The sequence below is a fragment of the Chiroxiphia lanceolata genome, chromosome 2 (assembly GCF_009829145.1).
Source record: "Chiroxiphia lanceolata isolate bChiLan1 chromosome 2, bChiLan1.pri, whole genome shotgun sequence".
Classification (NCBI taxonomy): domain Eukaryota; kingdom Metazoa; phylum Chordata; class Aves; order Passeriformes; family Pipridae; genus Chiroxiphia; species Chiroxiphia lanceolata.
Window position 1 is genome coordinate 97,718,828 of NC_045638.1, and position 18,923 is coordinate 97,737,750.

Consider the following 18,923-nt stretch of genomic DNA (forward strand, 5'->3'; position numbering starts at 1 on the left):
GCTGTTTAGTGAGTTATAAGGAAGGAGCACTTGCAAAATGCATGGTGATGTGGTCACATAACTGAGAGTTCCACTTTCCAACCCTCTCAGGAATGGGGGTTTAGGTTAAAAGTTTCCCTGTACTCATTACATTGGGTGAAGCCTGCTCAGCAATGAATGCAAACAGTGCCACGGAACAATGGCAACTGCAGGTGCAAAGAAGAAAATGCTAGAGACGTGATAGTGCTTCAACGTTTATTTTCCTCAAAGAAACATAAAAAGAATCAAAACAGCTCCAAAACCCACAAAGCTTTAGAATACTTCACAATACAGAAATACTAACTGTGCTTCCTGCTTAGACTGACTAGCAGGGAGGTCTTCTAATCAGGCCTTTATGTCAATATGTGCATAAAGCTGTTTCATTTATTTCAGGTACAGAACAAGTGACAGGAGAAATATATGATATAGTTATTGCAGTTTGGATCAAGCCCAGGAAGTTCTTCTGGGAGGGATGCTTTGCTGCTGACAGGAAGCCACATTCATCAGGTACTGCTCACAGTGGGTACAGATGTCTGCAGTCAGCCAGTCTGCCATGGCCCCTGTGTAACAGCACAGAGGCCGTGCTAGGCAACGTGGCTCCAAAATAACGGGTACACTGGAGAGGGAGAGGGAAAAACAAAAGCAGGAAAGCTGACCTAGGTTTCTGTTAGAGGGCATCGTGCTCTTCCACCTTTCCCCCCAGGCTGCTAAGTGATTTAGGTAACTGCATGAGTTCAAAAGAGCCGTCAGCACCACTTAGGAAGGCTACTAAGCACCAGAACACTTTCATTTACCGACACTTTCTCTCTATCGTCAGTATGTCAAAGGGCTAATGACTATGTCTGTTTCAAGGTTGTGGCTGCATCCTCATGCAGCAGGATTTTTTTTTGCCATCCTGAAGTATGACAGCAATGCAGCCTCTCAGACCTCTTCTACAGCACCTGCACTGTAAGACAGACCAAACCACTGCCTGCCCCATGCAGTCAACTTCAATAGTGAACACTACCCCTGCTTTTTGGCAACTGAGGTACAAGCCTTTGAACCAGAAACTGCTGTGACTTTATTCTGGCTACACTGAAGAATGGTTTCAGAGAAGAAAGGAAAAAAAAAAAAGACACCAGTTCCTCCACTTAACTGTTTTGGGAAGACGAGAACATAGAGAAGAGATAATGTATGTTTTCAGTCTTAGATATTGCACTTATACACACATGGTCTGTCTTTTCCACTCAGAACTATCAAAAGCTCTCTTTGGAATAGTTCGTTTTCTGGGGACAAAAAAGAAAGGGTGTCTATATGTGTGGAGGGAAAATGAGAAACCATTTGTGGCATTACTCTTCAGTCAGTTATGCTTAAGACAATTAGCATATTTGATTTGTAGGTATAAAGGGGCTACGCCTGGGTTGTAGTGACAGACCTCCAACTGTGGGGGATAGAATGTAATGCAGTCTGGAAATCCTCATACAGTTGAAACTATTGCAAAGGACTTTCCATGTCTGGGCTACTGTGGACACTTCTAAATCCACATCCAAAACCTAACAGTTAGACAGGAAAATCTACTTCAGAGCACCTTCACATCCTCCCTTTTGGTTATCTAAAATCCACAATACTTCCAGAGAACTATACACCAGTTAGACCAGGGACTAAATCAGTCATTCAGCAGAACATTCAGCTGACCAACCTACTACTACATACTGCTGTCTGCATGTTTGTAGATTTGCATAAGTAACTGGTAACATCTTTCAAGGTAAAACCAGAACATCCCTGTCCCAGCTTACCCAAAATACTGCCCGTGCTCTATTTCATGTAGCAACTCTGAGCTCTTCTGCTCTTCAGTAGCTGGGTCATCCTTTCTGGAGAGTCTCAAAAGTTTTAGGAAGTGAAGTGGAAGATGTACACACGTTCTGAAGGGCATCGACATCTAGAATCACAACGCAAGTCACCTGAGTTCCCAGGGAAACACATCCTCCTGCTTAGCAGGAGAATTTGCATGGCATGCAATTGATTTATTAGTGCACTTAAAAGGTAGACGTTAATGCATTGAACTTTCTGACCCTTGTATAAATAGATCACAGTGTAATCCCAACCACTTTACACAGGATGAAAGAGGCACCAGAGTTGTTTTAGCTGAGTATGACAAGAGATGCCTGCAGCACCCTTGCTGCTTTTGCACCTCATAATGTTCCCTCTTCTGTTTTCTTAGAAACAAGGTAGAGGGAAGATTTGAGGTATCAGTGGGATGAAGGAAAGCTTCCTATGACTACGTGAGGCATTGGGAAAACAGAAAATGTAAAAAACCCATATGCTGTTGTACAGACTAGACTTGCCTTGATGCAGCAGTCACAGCAGACAACACTGAAAGAAAAAGTTCCCAGCATTATCATTTGAGTAAAGCTCAGCAGATACTAATATGGCAGCTAAAGGTGACTTTCCCAAGTAAGTCAGAATTTGTGATTGTGGCAGAATTCCTTGATGGCAAAGTAAGCAAGCTTAGAACTCCCCCATTCAGTTTGCCAGCTCTCCTATTTATGGTTGTTTAATTCATCTGAAATGTGTCAGCATCCATAGCTTCAAGGCTTTCTCTGCAAATCCTCATTAAAATTCACCCAGCACTACCACCAGACAGTTGCTCAATTTCCAGTGGTTGTTTACTTGCTGCTTGTAATCAATTCAGTGCTTCACCCCTGCTTCAAATAGATTTAAGTGAGCCTTAATGAGCCTGAAGTATCTCTCTCCCTCTTCCATGAACAGAAAGTTTCTGACAACTAAGCGGATACAAGTAGGTCCAACTCCTTCCCCAGTCACAAGGTCTGGAGTTCTCCTTTTCAGTCCTCAAGAGAAGATTCTGGTGAAGACCCTTTCCCAGAACCTGTTCAAGCCCTTGTCTGAAGTTAAATCCAATCTTTAGAGCAAAATTCAGAGTGATCTCAGAGAAATTGAATTTAATACTGGCACAGTAAATTTGGTTATTGCTAGCTTAATACTAAGAATTAAAACTGAGATACGACTTCAGAGACAAATTTTTCCACATCCTCTGCAGCTGTAGACACTTCAGCCTGGCTTGTGCAATAAGACAAAACTGAAGGGCTCAGCAACCTGTTCCTATCCAGTACTACAAGTCTTTGAATACTGGGTATTTTCAGCATTATTCTTTCACTCTTTTCTCCCTCCTCATTCACCCCTTTTGTACCAGCTCACCTGCTGCAGAGGTAACAGTTGTAAGGCCACTTAAGAAACATCTGCTTATGGCAGCTGAAACAGATCTGTGGAAAGGAAAGTTATTTGTGAATGCAAAAGGGAAATATCTTTGTACCAACAGTATCCACTGCCTGTCAAAGAGCAAGCATATAAACCAACCTTCTAAAGGCTTTAGATCCATATACAATAACAGAGGTCGAATAAAGGATAGCAAAGACACAGGAATTAAAAGCTAAAAAGGCAAAAAAAAAATTCTTACTTGTAGGCCAGTGTTTTTATGATGCAGAGGTTTGGGGCAGCTGCCAGACAACAGGAGTTTAAAAAAAGGCTCTGGAGCAAACAATAGCTGTATTGTGTAAGAGTGTAACAGTAGCTAGTTAAGAGAGAGGGAAGAAGAGAGACATTCTTTGAGGTAGACTGCAGCAATCCCAAAGAGATTAAATCAGGGCAAATTTGAATTCAATCCTGAAGCAAAAAATGAGTCATAAGGAAGCTGATGAGTCGCTTGAACTTTATAAAAAAGAGCACATTCATACACAGCTGGCAGTCAGAAGTGATATTATCTTGAGAAATAGAGCTTGAGAAAGCTAAAAAAACTTCAGCAGCAAGAACACAAAGGGGATAAGAGCCATTTTTGAATACGCATAGAACAGGCAAGTTAAAGCAAGGTCGGTAAGGTGAGATAAAAACAAGAATTCAGTCTCAGGAGCATCAGACAGACTGTGGAAGTAGCATAGCTTTGCTAGTAGAACCCTTTGACTCTGTCTGTACTGCTAAATAAATGAGGGCAAGAAGCTGACCCATAAGCCCAGTAGCACAGACTTCCTCACATCTGTGTTGCAAAGGGCTTGTACTCAGGACATCTGTTCTGAAGGGCTGCAACACCCCCTCTAAAGGAGACTCAGTGAGTAAGGCAGTAGTCAAGAAATGTGAACAGCCAACAGTCCTGTGCTGCAGGTCATTCTCTGCCCCTCTCATCTCCCTGACCTTTGAGTCCGCTCAGCAAGGTGGTTTGCGTTAGGTCAACTCGGGTGTGGGAGCCTCAGTTTCACTCTTTAGCAGTACCAAATCCCAACTATTTACTTCAGGATTTCAGAACTCACCAACAGTCACGGCAGTCAGCTCTCCTAGCATGGAAATCACAGACAAGAAGTAAAAAGCAAAGGCTGGGTTACTTTCTAAGTAATTTACAGAGTTTAAACTGGATTAAAAGCCATCACTGCACAAGTACTAAAAACTGTTTCCAGCCTAGGACCAAACTCAGATCAGCTGTTATGAACAGGATAAGTTGAGGCAAAGGGCACCTCAGCAGTTCAGCACTGAGGGTTATGAAACCAGATAGCTTTTGAAAAACCAAGGATAGCACAAAGAGAAGAAGAGGAAACATACCTTTGCTCTTAGAAAGACACCATCACCACCTCTTTGGAAGAAGTCTTGCCCTTTCAGCACCATCTCTGAATATCTGGTTCCAATCAGCTCAGCAATGGTTGGTGATGGCCACTTGGTAGGAGAGAGACAGTCCTGTTGAAAGGCAGAAGTTAAGCATTGGAGAAAGCTGAAGAAAGCAGCTATTTGGGGAGGTTATCCTCAAAACTGGGTCCCAAAGGCTGAGGAGCATTTGTCTCCAAAACCCAGTTTTGCCTGTGATGGGGAATATCGGTTGACTGTTTGATGATGCTAGTGGAGAAACTACTACAGGGGGTTTAGTGATTGCTATAGTTTTCAAGCAGGTTCCTGACACCTCATAAAGGAAGCAGATCCATTGGTCCCCACAGCAGCTAATACCATCTCCAGAGCCAGTCTTCGGGGAATTTTACCCTTTGGAACAGACCACAGAACAGATGCCACCCTGGCCCCTCCTGAGTACAAGATCCCTTTCCACAGCACAGCACTGTCTTGCCTTCTCTTTCCCAGGAATCACTGGCCCCACACACATGGCAACTATAGTTTGGTGGTCTACCAGGAGAGACCTGGGGAACCCAACCCACCTGCATCCCCCAGCCCACTGCTAAACAAAGAGGTCTCAGAGTCCTCAGGTCAGTTTAGAGACTTGCCAAGGTCAGGCAGAGAGAGATGCTGTGCAAGGGCACAGCACACCTTGTCAGGGCAAAACAGGACAAGGCCATAATTCAGAAAGTTGCACAGAAGCACACAAACCCCAGCATTTCTCTCACTACCATCATGCAGAGCCTGATGACTTCAGTACTGCATACATGATATATTTAGAAGTCACCAATGCTGTGCTATCTACAGTTTGTCAACTGCTTGATCCCTTTACTGCAGCTTGAGGGACACTTGTGAACATATCAGAATCTAGAAAGAATGAGGGGAGATGGAGAAAGCAGGACAGTCCTACTGTCAACTACAGTCTGCTTGAGGAAGTCTTGATGGACATTTTCAAGTAATACAGAGGTATTTTTTTCTTCTTGTATGAGAAACAACTATTTCATATCATTCAAACTGGGAAGGCACTGCAAGGACACTGCAGCATCCAGTCCCCTCATAAGCTGTCTCCAGTGAGAGAACAATATACCCATTTCAGATCAGTATACAACATGTCCCAAGATAAAAACCACAGAGCATGCTTAGCGCTTACATGAGGATCAAGGTGCAAACTCTAGTCATTACAAGATCTATCAGACCAGGGCTGCTTGCTCACATGTTGGACTTACAAGTTCCTTGCTTTGAAGGCCTGTCTCTAAAGATTTGGACCTTCTTCTGTAAGGAGGCGGCTGCTGTTGGCCAGTATTCAGGAAACTCTTGGGTTTGATGTCTCCTAGTGTGGGTGGACATGGGGGACACAGGGAATTTGCAGTGAGACCTGGATAGGAAGAGAGAGTTTTAGGGTGCAGAAAACTAACTGGCAGCTTTTAAGTATTCACCCCAAAAAACACTCAAGAGCACTACACTGCCCTCTGAAGGTTGCAAGGCTTAGGTCTCTCCTCCTTCACCCCATCTGCTCAGATCACAAAAAGCAGAGGTTACAGTAATTATGCTTGTCAGTAGGCAGTGATGAGGCTTCATTAACACCACTTAGTTTAATGAAATCAAGTGGTGCACTTTCTACTTCAATATTCAAAACATTCATTTAGCTTTTACTGCAAATTCCAGTTAGGCCTTTGGGGACATGGTATCATTGTTTTGAAGCTGCAGGAACTTCACAGGCTTTAGTCAACTGCAGAGAAATGGTTTTCTAAGGGCACCTCCCCAGACTCATTACTTAGTGTTGGAGCTCTTCTTGTAAAGTAACTCCAAGTGATCAGAGTGAAAAGAAAGTGTACAGTGAGCCCAACCTAAGGCTTTGGGAACTCAGCAGGCCACTGACTGTACTTTGTCACCTGGTTTGGACATGCAGCTGGAAGTACACTGACCTGTGCTGTTGTAGGATACTAGCGATGACCTGCTGGAGGAAAGGCAGGCGCTGTCAGGCAGCTTGGGAGTGGTTTCCTGTAGATCAGAGGACAGGATGTTCATAAGCTGCAAGCAAGACACTAAGCCCACTTCAGCAGAAGTACTGCTGCTAAACAAAACCAGGATACCCAGGACTGAGCAGAAATGTTCAGGGCTCCACTCGAAAGTGAAGCAAAGAAAGAAATCAATGGAGTACATTTAGGAACTTTCTATTACTTCTTGGAATATAAAGTTAACCCTCCTCTGCACTCCACAATCAGGAAGCTCCAGCCAAGTTCGTGAAATTTCCAATTCATCTGCTCTCTCTCTCCCAAGTTCAATGTGGATACTAATATGAAAGTTTCATCGGTTCAGGAACCAACTTTGCAAAATCTTCCCTAAGCAACCCATGGAGTACATTGGAACCATATTCTTGGCTCCAGCTGACACACAGCAACATTGGAGAACAGTTCAAGAGACTATGACCAACCCAACTCGCTAACCCAACTCAAACCCAGTGCTGTATCTCAACAGCATTGTTTCTACCTTCTCTAGAAAAGCAGAAAACAAATTTGATTATATTAGTCTCCATATGAAGGTCCTTCTAGTTTAGCAGTAATACATCAACTACAGGGTTCTTGTATGCTGAACATTCCTCCAAGTAGCACAGATGGGGGCAAATATAGTTGGGATTTTCTGCTTTTATTAATTCATATCCGCTTTCGTCAGTTAAGCAACTGCATTTCAGACAGAAATATTTACAGAAAACAGATTCCTGTTTGTATGCCAGAGCATCTGTGCTAGACATGATGTTTTAGGGCTTAAATTCTGTTCCACAGAATTTCTGAATATGCTCAGACTGAATCCCAGAACCGAGTAAGTCAAGCTTTTCATGATTGAGCCAGGAGTAAAAGAACCCAAAGACATCTTGGTTTATTAAGGAGTGGTGCTCCCAAAATAACTCCACAGACAGAAGAGTGGGAATTCACCAATCAAGTTGCTTCTTAAAAATAATTAAGTTTTCCTTCCATGAGCTCACATACCATGTGAAACCAAAATACATCAATACCCCTAGCATTAAATGCCTCACTGTAAGATTGGCCAGATTCCCATGCATATTACAACTTCTGCAGGATCTAGTTTTAAGAGACCAGAGCAGGCCTTGGTTCTATAGAATCATAGACTATCCTGAGCTGAAAGGTACCCACAAGAAAAGTCCAACTCTTAGACCAGCACAGGACCATCCCAAGAATTACACTCTTGTCCAAACACTTCTTGAACTCTGTCAGGCTTGGTGCTGTGACCACTTCTCTGGGGAGCCTGTTCCAGTGACCAACCACCCTCTGGGTGAAAAACATTTTCCTATTATCTAACCTAAACCTCCACTGACACAACTTCAGGCCAGTTCCTCAGGTCCTAGCACTGGTCAGAGAGAAGGGATCCTATACGCTGTACCTATAGACTGCAGTCATGCCACAAAGAGAACTGTCTGAATATGATATGTGCTTCTGTAGAGAAAAGAACTTCAATGAACCCAACAGTACCACATTTGTTCACTTTTGACACAAGATTTCCTACACTAGGATTTGTACCTGGCCTTCCAGGTTATGTGTTTGTTTGCAGATCTAATGCCTCTCCACAGACCTTTCACTTAAAGCCTTACCTGAACTCCTGGTCCCAGCTGCTGTGTTTTAGTGCTGACATCTTTAAACTCAGTACTGGCATCTTGGAGAGTTAAAAAACTGTCACTTGGAGAGTTCAAGGCTGTATTTGGTGTCAAAAGCATTTCTGCAGGGGAGAGGGAGAACAAAAACCCCCATACACACAGACTAACTAAATGACATATTGTGCTGGGACAAGAAAATTACAAATTTGATACCCATAAATCAGAATGTGAGATTAGGCCAGACTTTTTCATGATAGTTACATAAACTTTTAGTGTTAGGTGATGGTCAAAATTCTGCCCTCTCACTTAGTGGACAATTTTGAACATCCATAAAAAAATGGGTAAGTTGAACCATCTTTTGAGTCTTAATAAGCCACAGACAGATTTTCTAGAAATAACTATTCTTATGCCAAACCACCTCTAACACAAAATTTGCATTGCCACCCCCTTTGCATTATAAATGTTCTTGAAAAAATAAATGGGCTTTCATTTCAAAGGCCAGCCACTATTTTGGAGCAGGTACCTTTGGGCCTGCTCCCTTTTTCCTGTGCTGCTGCTGACTGAAGCTTCTGTGGTTGTTTTATTTCTACCATGGACCGTTCATGCCAGCTGGTCTCACATGGCACACACTCTTTCAGCTGCCTCTCCAACACCTGCAGGCAAAGCACAGCACCACAAAGAGCCACTGCATAGAGCAAGGAGACCAGTGGTGACAGAAAAATCCATCAGCAATGGCATTGTTTTACAAGTGCCTGTCACTCAAGAGGGCACTGGGCCCTGCATGTGAGACACCCTCCAGCACTGGGCATAGCAGAATACTTTGGTGACTCTCAAATTTGAAATTGAGAACTTCAGAAGTTCTTTCAGAACCACAAAATGTTCCAAATGAAAGAAGCAGTGGAAGAAGTAAGGAGACTGACCATCTTTCTCCTGTGAAGATGTCAACTCCCATTTTCCTAGGTCCCAGTTTTGGCAGGAGGATCTGCTCAGAAGTTAATATATCCCCCTCCCAAACACAAACCAGTAGCTAAGGTATTACCTCTATGTTCCTTGAAGCTGTACTGTCACCCCAGAATTACCTTTTTTTGCTATCATCAGATGCAGCACCAGGTCACCTACCAGCTTTAGATGAGGCTTGGGAGCAGCTACATCAACTTTGGGGTCCTTGTGTTTTTGCTCAACGATCACCTGAAAGAGGAAAAACGATGCTTAAGAAATAGGGTTTTTTCTACGATAGTTCCTTCCTCCTGGTACACCCTGCCATTCAGTGGCACACTGAACAGTGCAATCCAGGATTTGGCAATGGGGGAGGTGGGGATGGCATAAAAAAAATGAGTTGGGAAGTGTAGAATGATGAGATTTACTTATGTGGGTTCTCAGTGGAGACAGATTTGCCAATGGTAAGCTAGAGGTAATCAGAAGTGCTGCACAGCCCTTAGAGGCTTCCAGCCCTAGCAGCTCATGAACTGCTCATGAAGATGCTGGAAAACACTGTATTCAGATTTTGATGTCAGGAGTGATCCTGATAAGCACCATCGTCACATCCTGTTCGTCAGTGAGAACTCAGCTCCAGGGAGGAGAGCAATTGAACGGGTTAACAGAACTGCAACAAAAACTGCAGCAGCAGGCAGCTGTATGCGTAAGCTAGAGTCTCAGAGACTGGCTTACAGCCCTACATAAACTAGGAACAATAGCAAGATAGAATTGCAGGACAGATATTCATGTGAGGCATCAAGCGCTGTGCTAGCTGCATAGGGGAGAACTGACAAAAAAGTCAATTGTACACACATGTCTTTAGCTGCCTTGTTCACGTATTGTTATTTTGAGGTTATGGTGCCTGTGTGTACAACTTCAGAACATGTGAGAGTGCAGGTAGAACAACACTACAGCTTCCCACACTAGCTGTGCTTTCATTCATTTGCAAATTAGACCACTGTTTGCTAGAGAAGCTTTAAAATAGCTTTGCAGATGGGGAAATCCTAGTTTAAGAGCCTTCACAAAGACCCGTGCACTCTGCTTTCTTTGAGCATTTCTGTCTACTACTCTTCAAACATATTTGTGCTTCTCCTCAAAAAGAAAAGTGTGGGGGGTTTTGTTGGTTTTTGTTTTGTTTTTTTAAAAGAAGAAAAAAAGAGAAAATCAAGTCCCAGATCATCCTGCCACCTTGAGTTATGGTTCTGTACTGCACAGTGCACTGATATACAGTACATTGCAAGGAACACAAATAGTTATGATGCACTGTCTCCTTTATACTACTATTCATTTATATATCAATAAAGATATTATCTCCAAAGAAATGACATAGCCTTACCTGGAGGCTGGAACCACAGTCAAGCCAAGCAAGAGCTGGGGCTTTAGGGAGGTGCATGGTTTAGCTGAAGCTTATAAACCTGCTGCACTCCAGCAGCACAAACAAAGAGGAAAAAAAGCTGATGTCTAGTGTGGTAGGCAAAGTTTTCACTTTTTGTAATACTGGGTTTTATTACAAGAAGAGTTGTGTCTCATCTTCTGCCAAGACGTCTGTTTGCAAAGCATGCCAATGCCACAAAGCCTTATGCCAATGTTTTAGATCTGCTCATCATTCCCAGATCAAGCTGCAGCAAGCAAAGAGTATCTCAAGCCTTTAGAGACACCCCAGACATTCTTGTATCTGGTCATCTTCACCAACCAAGTGGTGAAGTTGGAAGTCACTGCCACTTGAGTCAGAACAGGATCTGGCCCTGGGAGGGCCTTAACTTTTTTTACCCTGACTAAACTCCTGCAGTAGCTCAAGTACACTGCCTAGAGGCCTCTGCCTGAGACTGAGCAAAGGATTGTCTCAAAACTGCTTTTGCATACACCCGGAACATCTGGAGCATCTGGGAAGGCGAGGAAACTAGTAAGAGATGCTGCCAAGCATAGCTCAGCTTAAGGAGCCTGGAAGGACATGAGTGTCCAAGGTGGAAAGCAGAAGCAGGCAAGAATCTGTTCCATGAAACTGTTGTGTGCGGGGCAGCATAACTGCTCCAGGGAAAGGAGTGGCTGACCCCTGGAGGGAGAAGAGGTTTACTATTCAGCTTCATGAAACTGTGACTACTGCTGACTTAAAAAATTACTGGAAATGAAGCACTTGGGTAGAAAAACAGGGTGATCTAATGTTGAGTTGCAACTGAGAGGGATACCCAGACACTTCTGGACTTCAAAGTGCCCTTGAGAAAGACAAGCTTTTGGAGAAGACGTCTCAACACACACTGCTTAGACATGAAGTAGAGCAGATGTTTTCCAAGTCACTCACCTTCCGTAGGGTGTACCTCTTGTGCTGAATATCATCCAAAAGCAATTCAAAGGGAGAGCGGATCCGTTCTTTCGGAGGCACACAACGCTGTGGTCGCTCGCTGGCCTTGTGCAGCCTCACGCCAGCCTGCAGTTCACTGATGACACTGGGCCACAGGGATGCCTCGGAGAAACCAGGAAGGGCCAAGTCAATAGCTGGCTAGAACACACTGAGCAGCATCCCCTCCCTCCACGTAACAGGGCACACTTAGAAACTGAAGTTATTCAGAAATGCACAGTTGTGTCCTTAATACCTGCTTCTACTCACTTTCAGAGCAGGGTACAGTACCAGAGCAGAGAATTGCTTCTCTTTGCAGAGATTAATTTACAATGAGGAAACCAGGAGCTGGCTCACCAGGCTCATTCCCAAATTTTGTCATTAACTTTATGAATGTACTTCAGCAAAACACAGCTTTTGCTGCCAGGTAGCAAGACACATTTTCTTTCTGCAAGCACTCCAGGTGCCAGTGTTTTCACATTATTGAATCCTAGGAAACACTGCGAATGAAATCCCAAATCTCACCATTAAAATCCTCTAAATTTTCAGAAAACAAGGGTTGAAGTGTCCACAAACAAGGGATCTCATACTTCACAGAAGCATACATTAGCAGTCTCAGCCTGGAGACACAAGCTAAAAACTGACATCTGCTCATCCTCTCCCTGTATTAGTATCTGAGGATGCTCAGGCATGCAGTATAACCCAACAAAAACAGGATAAAAAAATAATCAACTCAATAACATGTTTAGACAACATTGTAATGGAAGTGCTAAATCAACAGCTTATCTGGATCCCAATGGCAAATTAAGTAAGAACAAGTGATTGTATTATAAACAGTGAAAGGGAAGCAAAACATTTCAGAAAACTGCCTCAAAACAAAGTTTCTGACTTAGACTTCTCTCCCTTTTCCACTTACAGCATCTTCTCTCAACTTATCCCTTCAGATATCTTGGTGCAATATCAGAAGAGTCTTATACAAGCTCTGACTGATGGCTGCCTTCAAGGAGAGAGATTTTTTTGTTGGATTGTTTTAGCCTGGCTTTGGTACAGTCATACCTCAACTCCAGAGAACTAGAATTATCAAAGAGTGACCACATACAAGCCCTATCTCCTAGGCTATATTTAATACTGTGTGGGAGAACACACAAAAGTCTCTGGCAAACCCATCAGTACTAGAGAGTTTTGAAATAGCACTTTTTTTTTTTTTTACTTTTATAGAGTTGTATTTCATATAGTTATAGCACTTGACTGAAAAACATGACCTGAAGAGAGACTTCTGTACTGTAATATTGCCACATGAGTTTTGGGACAAGAATTGTCTTCAGCTGTCCATTTCAGAGCAACTTGCACACCCAAAACATTTTTCAGATGTTGGTGACATCATCATCAGTCATACTTTTCTTTCCCTACTGACTGGATCATTGCAATTATTCTACTTGGGCCATCCCATGTAGTGTTAAATACCACCTAAACTTCCCACACCTGTGCAATACAACACAAAAATGCTACAACACCATAAATCCATTGCATTAAGTTCAACAGATGAGCAGTAAGACAGCTGTGTTTCTAGCAGGTCTCATCTGCTTAGATTTCAAGGTGAATATCAACTTGTAACGTGTACAGATAAGCTCTGCTGAAACTGTACAACCCTGCATGCTGTCAGGCTGTGGTCTGCATTTCAGAAGACCTGTTTTGTAGCAGTCAACAAAAAAAGTGTGGCCCACAGAGAGCATTAGCTTCTTAGCACCACTCAAGGCATCAGCTCTGATCTGTGGGATCCCAGTGAAGTTAGCACCCTGGTTATTTTAAACTCAAGAGTTTTTCAGAGCAATGCAATCAACTGGTGCTTAGGGACTTGAAAACTAGAGACAGAGGATTTGCAACAGGCATCCAGCTTTCAGAATTCACGTCTCCTGAAGGAGCAGAGGCCAAATACACTGGCCTTCAGGCCACACAGCAGAGCCCTTGTATTTATTCATGTATTCCCTGCAGAAAAGAGCTATAGCAGTTGATGAGTTTGTGGTTTGAGATAGCTTGCCAGTTTATTTTAATAGATCACAAAATTGAGAATATGCCCAAACACACATTTCACAAACATTTTCATATGAATAGTTTGAGCATGCTTCAAAGCAAGTGCTATTTAGACAAAGGGAGCGAGTCCACAAGTCTCTTGGGGCTTGCTGTTTGCCTCCACAGACTCCAGACTACAGTGCATTTGTTTATGCTGGGCAGAGCTCCAGCCTGAAGGAAGAGCTATTTGTTTCTGATTGAGCTCTGACTTTGCAGGGCCTTGAAAAGAACAGACTAAGTTGCTTTCTCTGCCCCAAACATACAGTCCAAGATCTATGGGAGGACAGAATGCAAAGACCAGAAAGGCAGTGAGCCCATGTATAGTGACATCTCCAGCCTCATCCCCCTTCACCCCTTTGAGCTGCTGGAGCTGCCATAAAGATGGACAGCACTACTGGCCTTCAGTCCCTGCCAGTCCTGAACCAACATAGACCCCACAAAGTAAAGTGAAATAGTCCATCCCAGTACTACCAATAACAGAACAGTTTTCTGGGATTTTTCAGTCCCAGCTACAAGAAAGGAACAGATTGCTTTTGGCAGGTGTCAGTTCCCGCCAAGAGCTGGAGTTTGGGGCTCAGCTGCAGAAAGAAACAGCCTGAGTAATTGCTTGTGGACACTTACTCCAAGACTGCCTCCAACTTCATTTTTAGAAGTGGTTTAAGTTGGACCACAAAGACAATATTTGTGTAGAATAAATGTCCACGTGAGGTTGACATATGAATAGTTTAACTTCAAGTTCACTCCCCAGCTTGTTTTGCAGACAAGTCGTTAACTACTTAAGCTCCTGAAAAAACCTAAGCAGTTTAATATATTCAATCTCTACTTTTCATAGAAGAATCAGTGGGAAGCCTCAGAGAGCTAAGGCTGAAGAAAAAAACCCATGCCCATAATGAAGAAATTAAATCCCTTACGCCACAGTTTTTCTTCTTTTGAATGGGATTTTCCACCAAATCTTCCACATCCATTTTTCTCAGTCGCTGAGAAGCAAGCACATGAGGTCATTGCACTGTTCAGTATCTATCCAATATAAATTACTAATGTTTATCTGAAAAGCCTACAAACCCCAAACACCTAAACTTTTAAAATGCTATAATAAGTAAAAAAGGTGCAGAGACAGAAGCCATTCCCATTGTGAAAACAGACCTTCATCTACATGCTCCACTTTCAGTGCAGTGGGAAGGTTACTTTAGAACCTGGTGGTCTGTGAAGGTGGAGGGAATAGCAGCTAAGGGGTGATCCCAAATGTACCTCTTTGGAGGTTTGGATGATGGTCACAAGCTTTTGAAGTTCCATATATCAGCAAACAGATTCCTACAGTCATTTCATAATGTCTGGTAGCCTCAGAAGGCCTGGGCAAGTGCTCCTCACAGGCCTGAAAGAATTGCAGCTATTTAAAAGAGATCTTGAAATGAAAAAAAAAAACTACCATGGGAGGATGGAATAAAGCAAGATTCAGTTTCCTCAATCCATGGTTAAAAATCATCTTCCTCATAGCCCCTTTATATTATTTTTCTATTGCAGATATAGAGGAACAAAGAAGCAAAATGTCCAATCTTATATGTATGATAATGTAAGTAACTGCATAATTTATGTATATTGTCTTCCATAGAGTGTGCTTTAAAATAAGTACCTGAAAGGGGAAGCCTGCAGTGCCAACAAAGCACAAAAACCCACAGCAGGTGGAGTCACTTAACCCTGTTCTTTTCCCCTGCCCAGATCAGACAGAGGGATGGGAAGTTTCTCATACCTTTAAATTCTGTTTGAGGGCAAATACCTGTTTGAGTTGAGCCATTGAAATTCCAGCCTTTGCAGAAACTGAATACTACAGACAAGTGACTTTTTTTTCAATATCCATAGTCTTCTGGGTATTGAATTTGGAGACTATGTACAGAAGGACTTTGTAGACACAGCTGTGTGAGAGCCATGTGTAGTCTTCCTTCTTAATTCTTTTCCATGGGCACCTGCAAGTACCTAAGATGGTATTGCCTTTTCCCTCTGATGGGAAAGCCACATGCTCCCTCTATGTTCTCCAACAATCTACCCAGCTTTTACCCAGAAATTGTCTTGCCCCTTGGTTAACTGCACCGTTCCATCAGCTCCTCTAAAGTTGCTACATTTACTAAGTGGGAATAAGGAAACCTTGATAACATCCTGCAGGGTGACTTCTGGTTTCATTGGCTCATCATCCAGTTTCAACATGAGGCACAGCAATTTCTCCAAAGGACCACTCAGTTGTCGCTCCAGCTGGCTGTCAATTCCCCAGTCCAGGGCTTCATAGATCACCACTCCCAAGTATTCCAACAGCTGCAGACACAGACCAAGGAAGCAAGCAGCACAAACTGGAGAATGTCACAGCTCTCAATTCCCAGCCATGCATGTACCCTCATCCTGCCCCTGAGGGCTGAGCACATCTCTCAGGATGAGAGATACTCCCCATTTAAGTTGTTGTAAGATTTTTAAATGGCCTGAACTAGCACCCCTAAGTTATTGTTATTAAGACAACAAGACTCTGGGCACAGTAGACAGCATCTGTGCACATTGTTTCCCAGTCCCATTGCTTTCCTTGAGTTCAGTCTGAGCATTTTGCTTTCTTTTTCCAGGTTGTAGGGGAAATAGTCACAGGGCACAGCAAATTTAAGCACCTTGATAGTTCCAAAGACATCTATATCTCCTGAGCTGGCCTTTACTATAGCAGGATTCTATCTGCACACATAATGAAGGTAAAGCTACAAGCTACCTTGTCCTCTGAATGCTGAATGCTGCCAATATCTGAAAGGGAAAAAAGAGGGTTGGGGGAGAAAGAAAAACTGCTTAGGCATTTAGAAACCCCTTTCAAGAGAGGGAAACAGGAAGAATTTTTGACAAGGAATTCTAACTCCTCTGACTAAAGTCAGTCCCACTTGGGGAAAGTAAGGTCTAGATTTGGGGGAAATCCTATGTTGCTAGAAAGCAACATGGGATGCTCTTCTTACTGTAAGCATTAGCCCCAAACTAATGGCTGCTGCAGGTTTCCCCCCCCCTTTTTTTGTTGTTGTCTGCTAATTGATATCTAACCATAAGGAAGGCATGGGATCTTTGTCTTTATTGTTAATGATCCACTCTAATCCCTGAAGAGTTAGCCTAGCACTGTCCTCTGCAGCAGCCCCACCAAGCCGTACATAACACAGACTTGTTGCCACTTGCTGGCTACACACAGTGACAGAAAAAGGGAAACTGCAATCATAAATCCATTGGGAAAGTTACCATAACAAAGTAAGAAGATGAAGGTTGGAAGATGAACAGAGCAGGACATATAATAAAGCTTCAGATTATTTATTTCAAATAAAGTAAGTGGTGAAAAGCTTTTATCCCAGCTATTTCCTAGAACCAAATGACTCGATAGAGCACAACTAGAGAAATTAGTAGGTCATATATCTGTATTACCGTTCATCTACAGTCCTCTGAAATAAAGTATAGGCAGGAGAATAGCTTCATGACAATATACAGAGAGAGGAGAGGGGAAAAAAAACCAAACCAAACCAAACCAAAAAAAAACAGAGGAAAAGAAAAATTTCCCTACTTTGTCCCATTTCAGCCTGTTAAAGGAACAACCCTTGGCATCTGCAGCTACCTATGTTCTTACCAGATTTGTGGTAGACCTTGAAGGAGCAGTACCATCAGCATGGATCAAGACACTCCCACAACCTTTTATGAATACAGAATGGAGTGATGGGCTCAGCTCCTGAGCCAACTGCTCCATTTACAGCAACACTGAAAGCAGATAGCCCAGGCTTGCTCCTCACTTATAGGATGTTCAAAACACCTCAGAAGCTCAGCTAGAGAGACCTTTGTGATCCTCTGCTCACACTTCAGAGATCCATTTTTACTTTCACCTTCACTCTTAGTCTAGAAGCTTAACACTCCTCTTTCCAGGCCAGGCAAGCGCTCACAGCAGCCTTTTGTCAGTTCTGCCTCTTGGTTTGCTCTTATCTCTCTTCCCTACAGGTGCAACCATTAATGCCAATCTTTGCTCTATCTTTTTAAAAGGACATCACTTTAATCTGTATTTGTACAAGATTCCTTAAAAGAGAATAGAAAGTATACAACAAAATGGAATCAAGAGAAGATAAGACTATACAAAAAATTGTGCCCAATTTAGCTCCATTGTTCCCAACAAATATTTTAATTTTGAATACCAGTGTTAGCAGTTAGGAAATTTCAACTACAGGCAGAAAGGGAAAGAGGCAGGAAACAATGTCTTATACTTGGGGGAGGAGAACTCATTGAAGACCACAAAAATTCAATCCATTTGGTAGGAAAACTATTCTAACAACACTAATAAATGTCAGCAATCAATTCCATGGGACACCTGCATTCACCACAGGCCCCACTTCTGCCTGGCCTTGGCCCTTTGTCCCTGCCATGGCAAATCCCAGGAGCTGGGACAAATGCATGCAGGGACCAGGATGGCCAGGTGGGCACCTGGGGTATGGGCAGCAAGGCCTGTCCTTGCTCAGAGTGTTGGTATCACAGAATCACACAATCAGTTGGGTTGGAAAGACCTCTGAGATCATCAAGTCCAACCTTTGACTGACCAGCACCAAGTCTACTAGACTGTGGCACTAAGTGCCATGTCCAGTCTTTCCTTAAACACCTCCAGGGTCTGTGATTCCACCACCTCCGTGGGCAGCCTATTGCAATGTCTATTCACCCTTTTTGTGAAAAAATTCCTCATTATGTCCAACCTAAACCTCCCCTGACACAGCTTAAGGCTGTATCCTCTCATCCAGATAGGAATTGCTACTGGTGTGAAGCCGATCTCCCAGATTTTTTGCACTTTAAGGGGTGTGTGTGTCACAGGGGAGGGCGCAGTTGCAGGGCCCGTGACTGGGGTCACCCCCGGGCTCTCGGGCAACGCATCACGGAGGAGCTCAGCGGCTGCTGCGCTGGCTACCGACAGCCCCAGCCCCCGAGGCTGACACTGAAGAATTGCGAGGTTTGGAAAGTGTGAGTAACACTCATAATTTACATTTATTCCTCTCTCTCGCTTACGACATTTGGAAACGCAGCGCACCACGCCAGGCCCCGGGCTCTGCCTCGCCCCCGCGGCGTGACTTGGTCCAGCCCGCGGCCCTCCCCCGGCCCTGCTGGATGGTTCCCGCCCAGGCCGTGGCGCGGGCGGGAAACATGGCGGCGCCCAGGGCGGCGTGGGCTGTGCTGGCCGTGGGACCGGCGGGATGTGCCGTGCAGCGGGCTGGACGCGCCGTGGAACCGGCTGGACGTGCCCTGGCCCAC

The 18,923-nt window shown here is 43.6% G+C and overlaps 1 protein-coding gene across 1 annotated transcript; it reads right to left on the reverse strand.

The window, feature by feature from the left end:
• Positions 1-228: 228 nt before the first annotated feature.
• LOC116782848 (protein spire homolog 1-like) lies at positions 229-17,388 on the reverse strand. Its single transcript, XM_032679881.1, is given in 18 exon segments — positions 229-634; positions 1,794-1,936; positions 2,343-2,370; positions 3,214-3,278; positions 4,603-4,734; positions 5,886-6,034; positions 6,585-6,660; positions 8,267-8,391; positions 8,793-8,922; positions 9,389-9,457; positions 11,544-11,705; positions 14,561-14,626; positions 14,898-14,946; positions 14,948-15,021; positions 15,789-15,953; positions 16,387-16,418; positions 17,272-17,298; positions 17,301-17,388. Coding segments are annotated over 18 exon segments (1,752 nt in total). The 3' UTR covers positions 229-462.
• Positions 17,389-18,923: the final 1,535 nt, after the last annotated feature.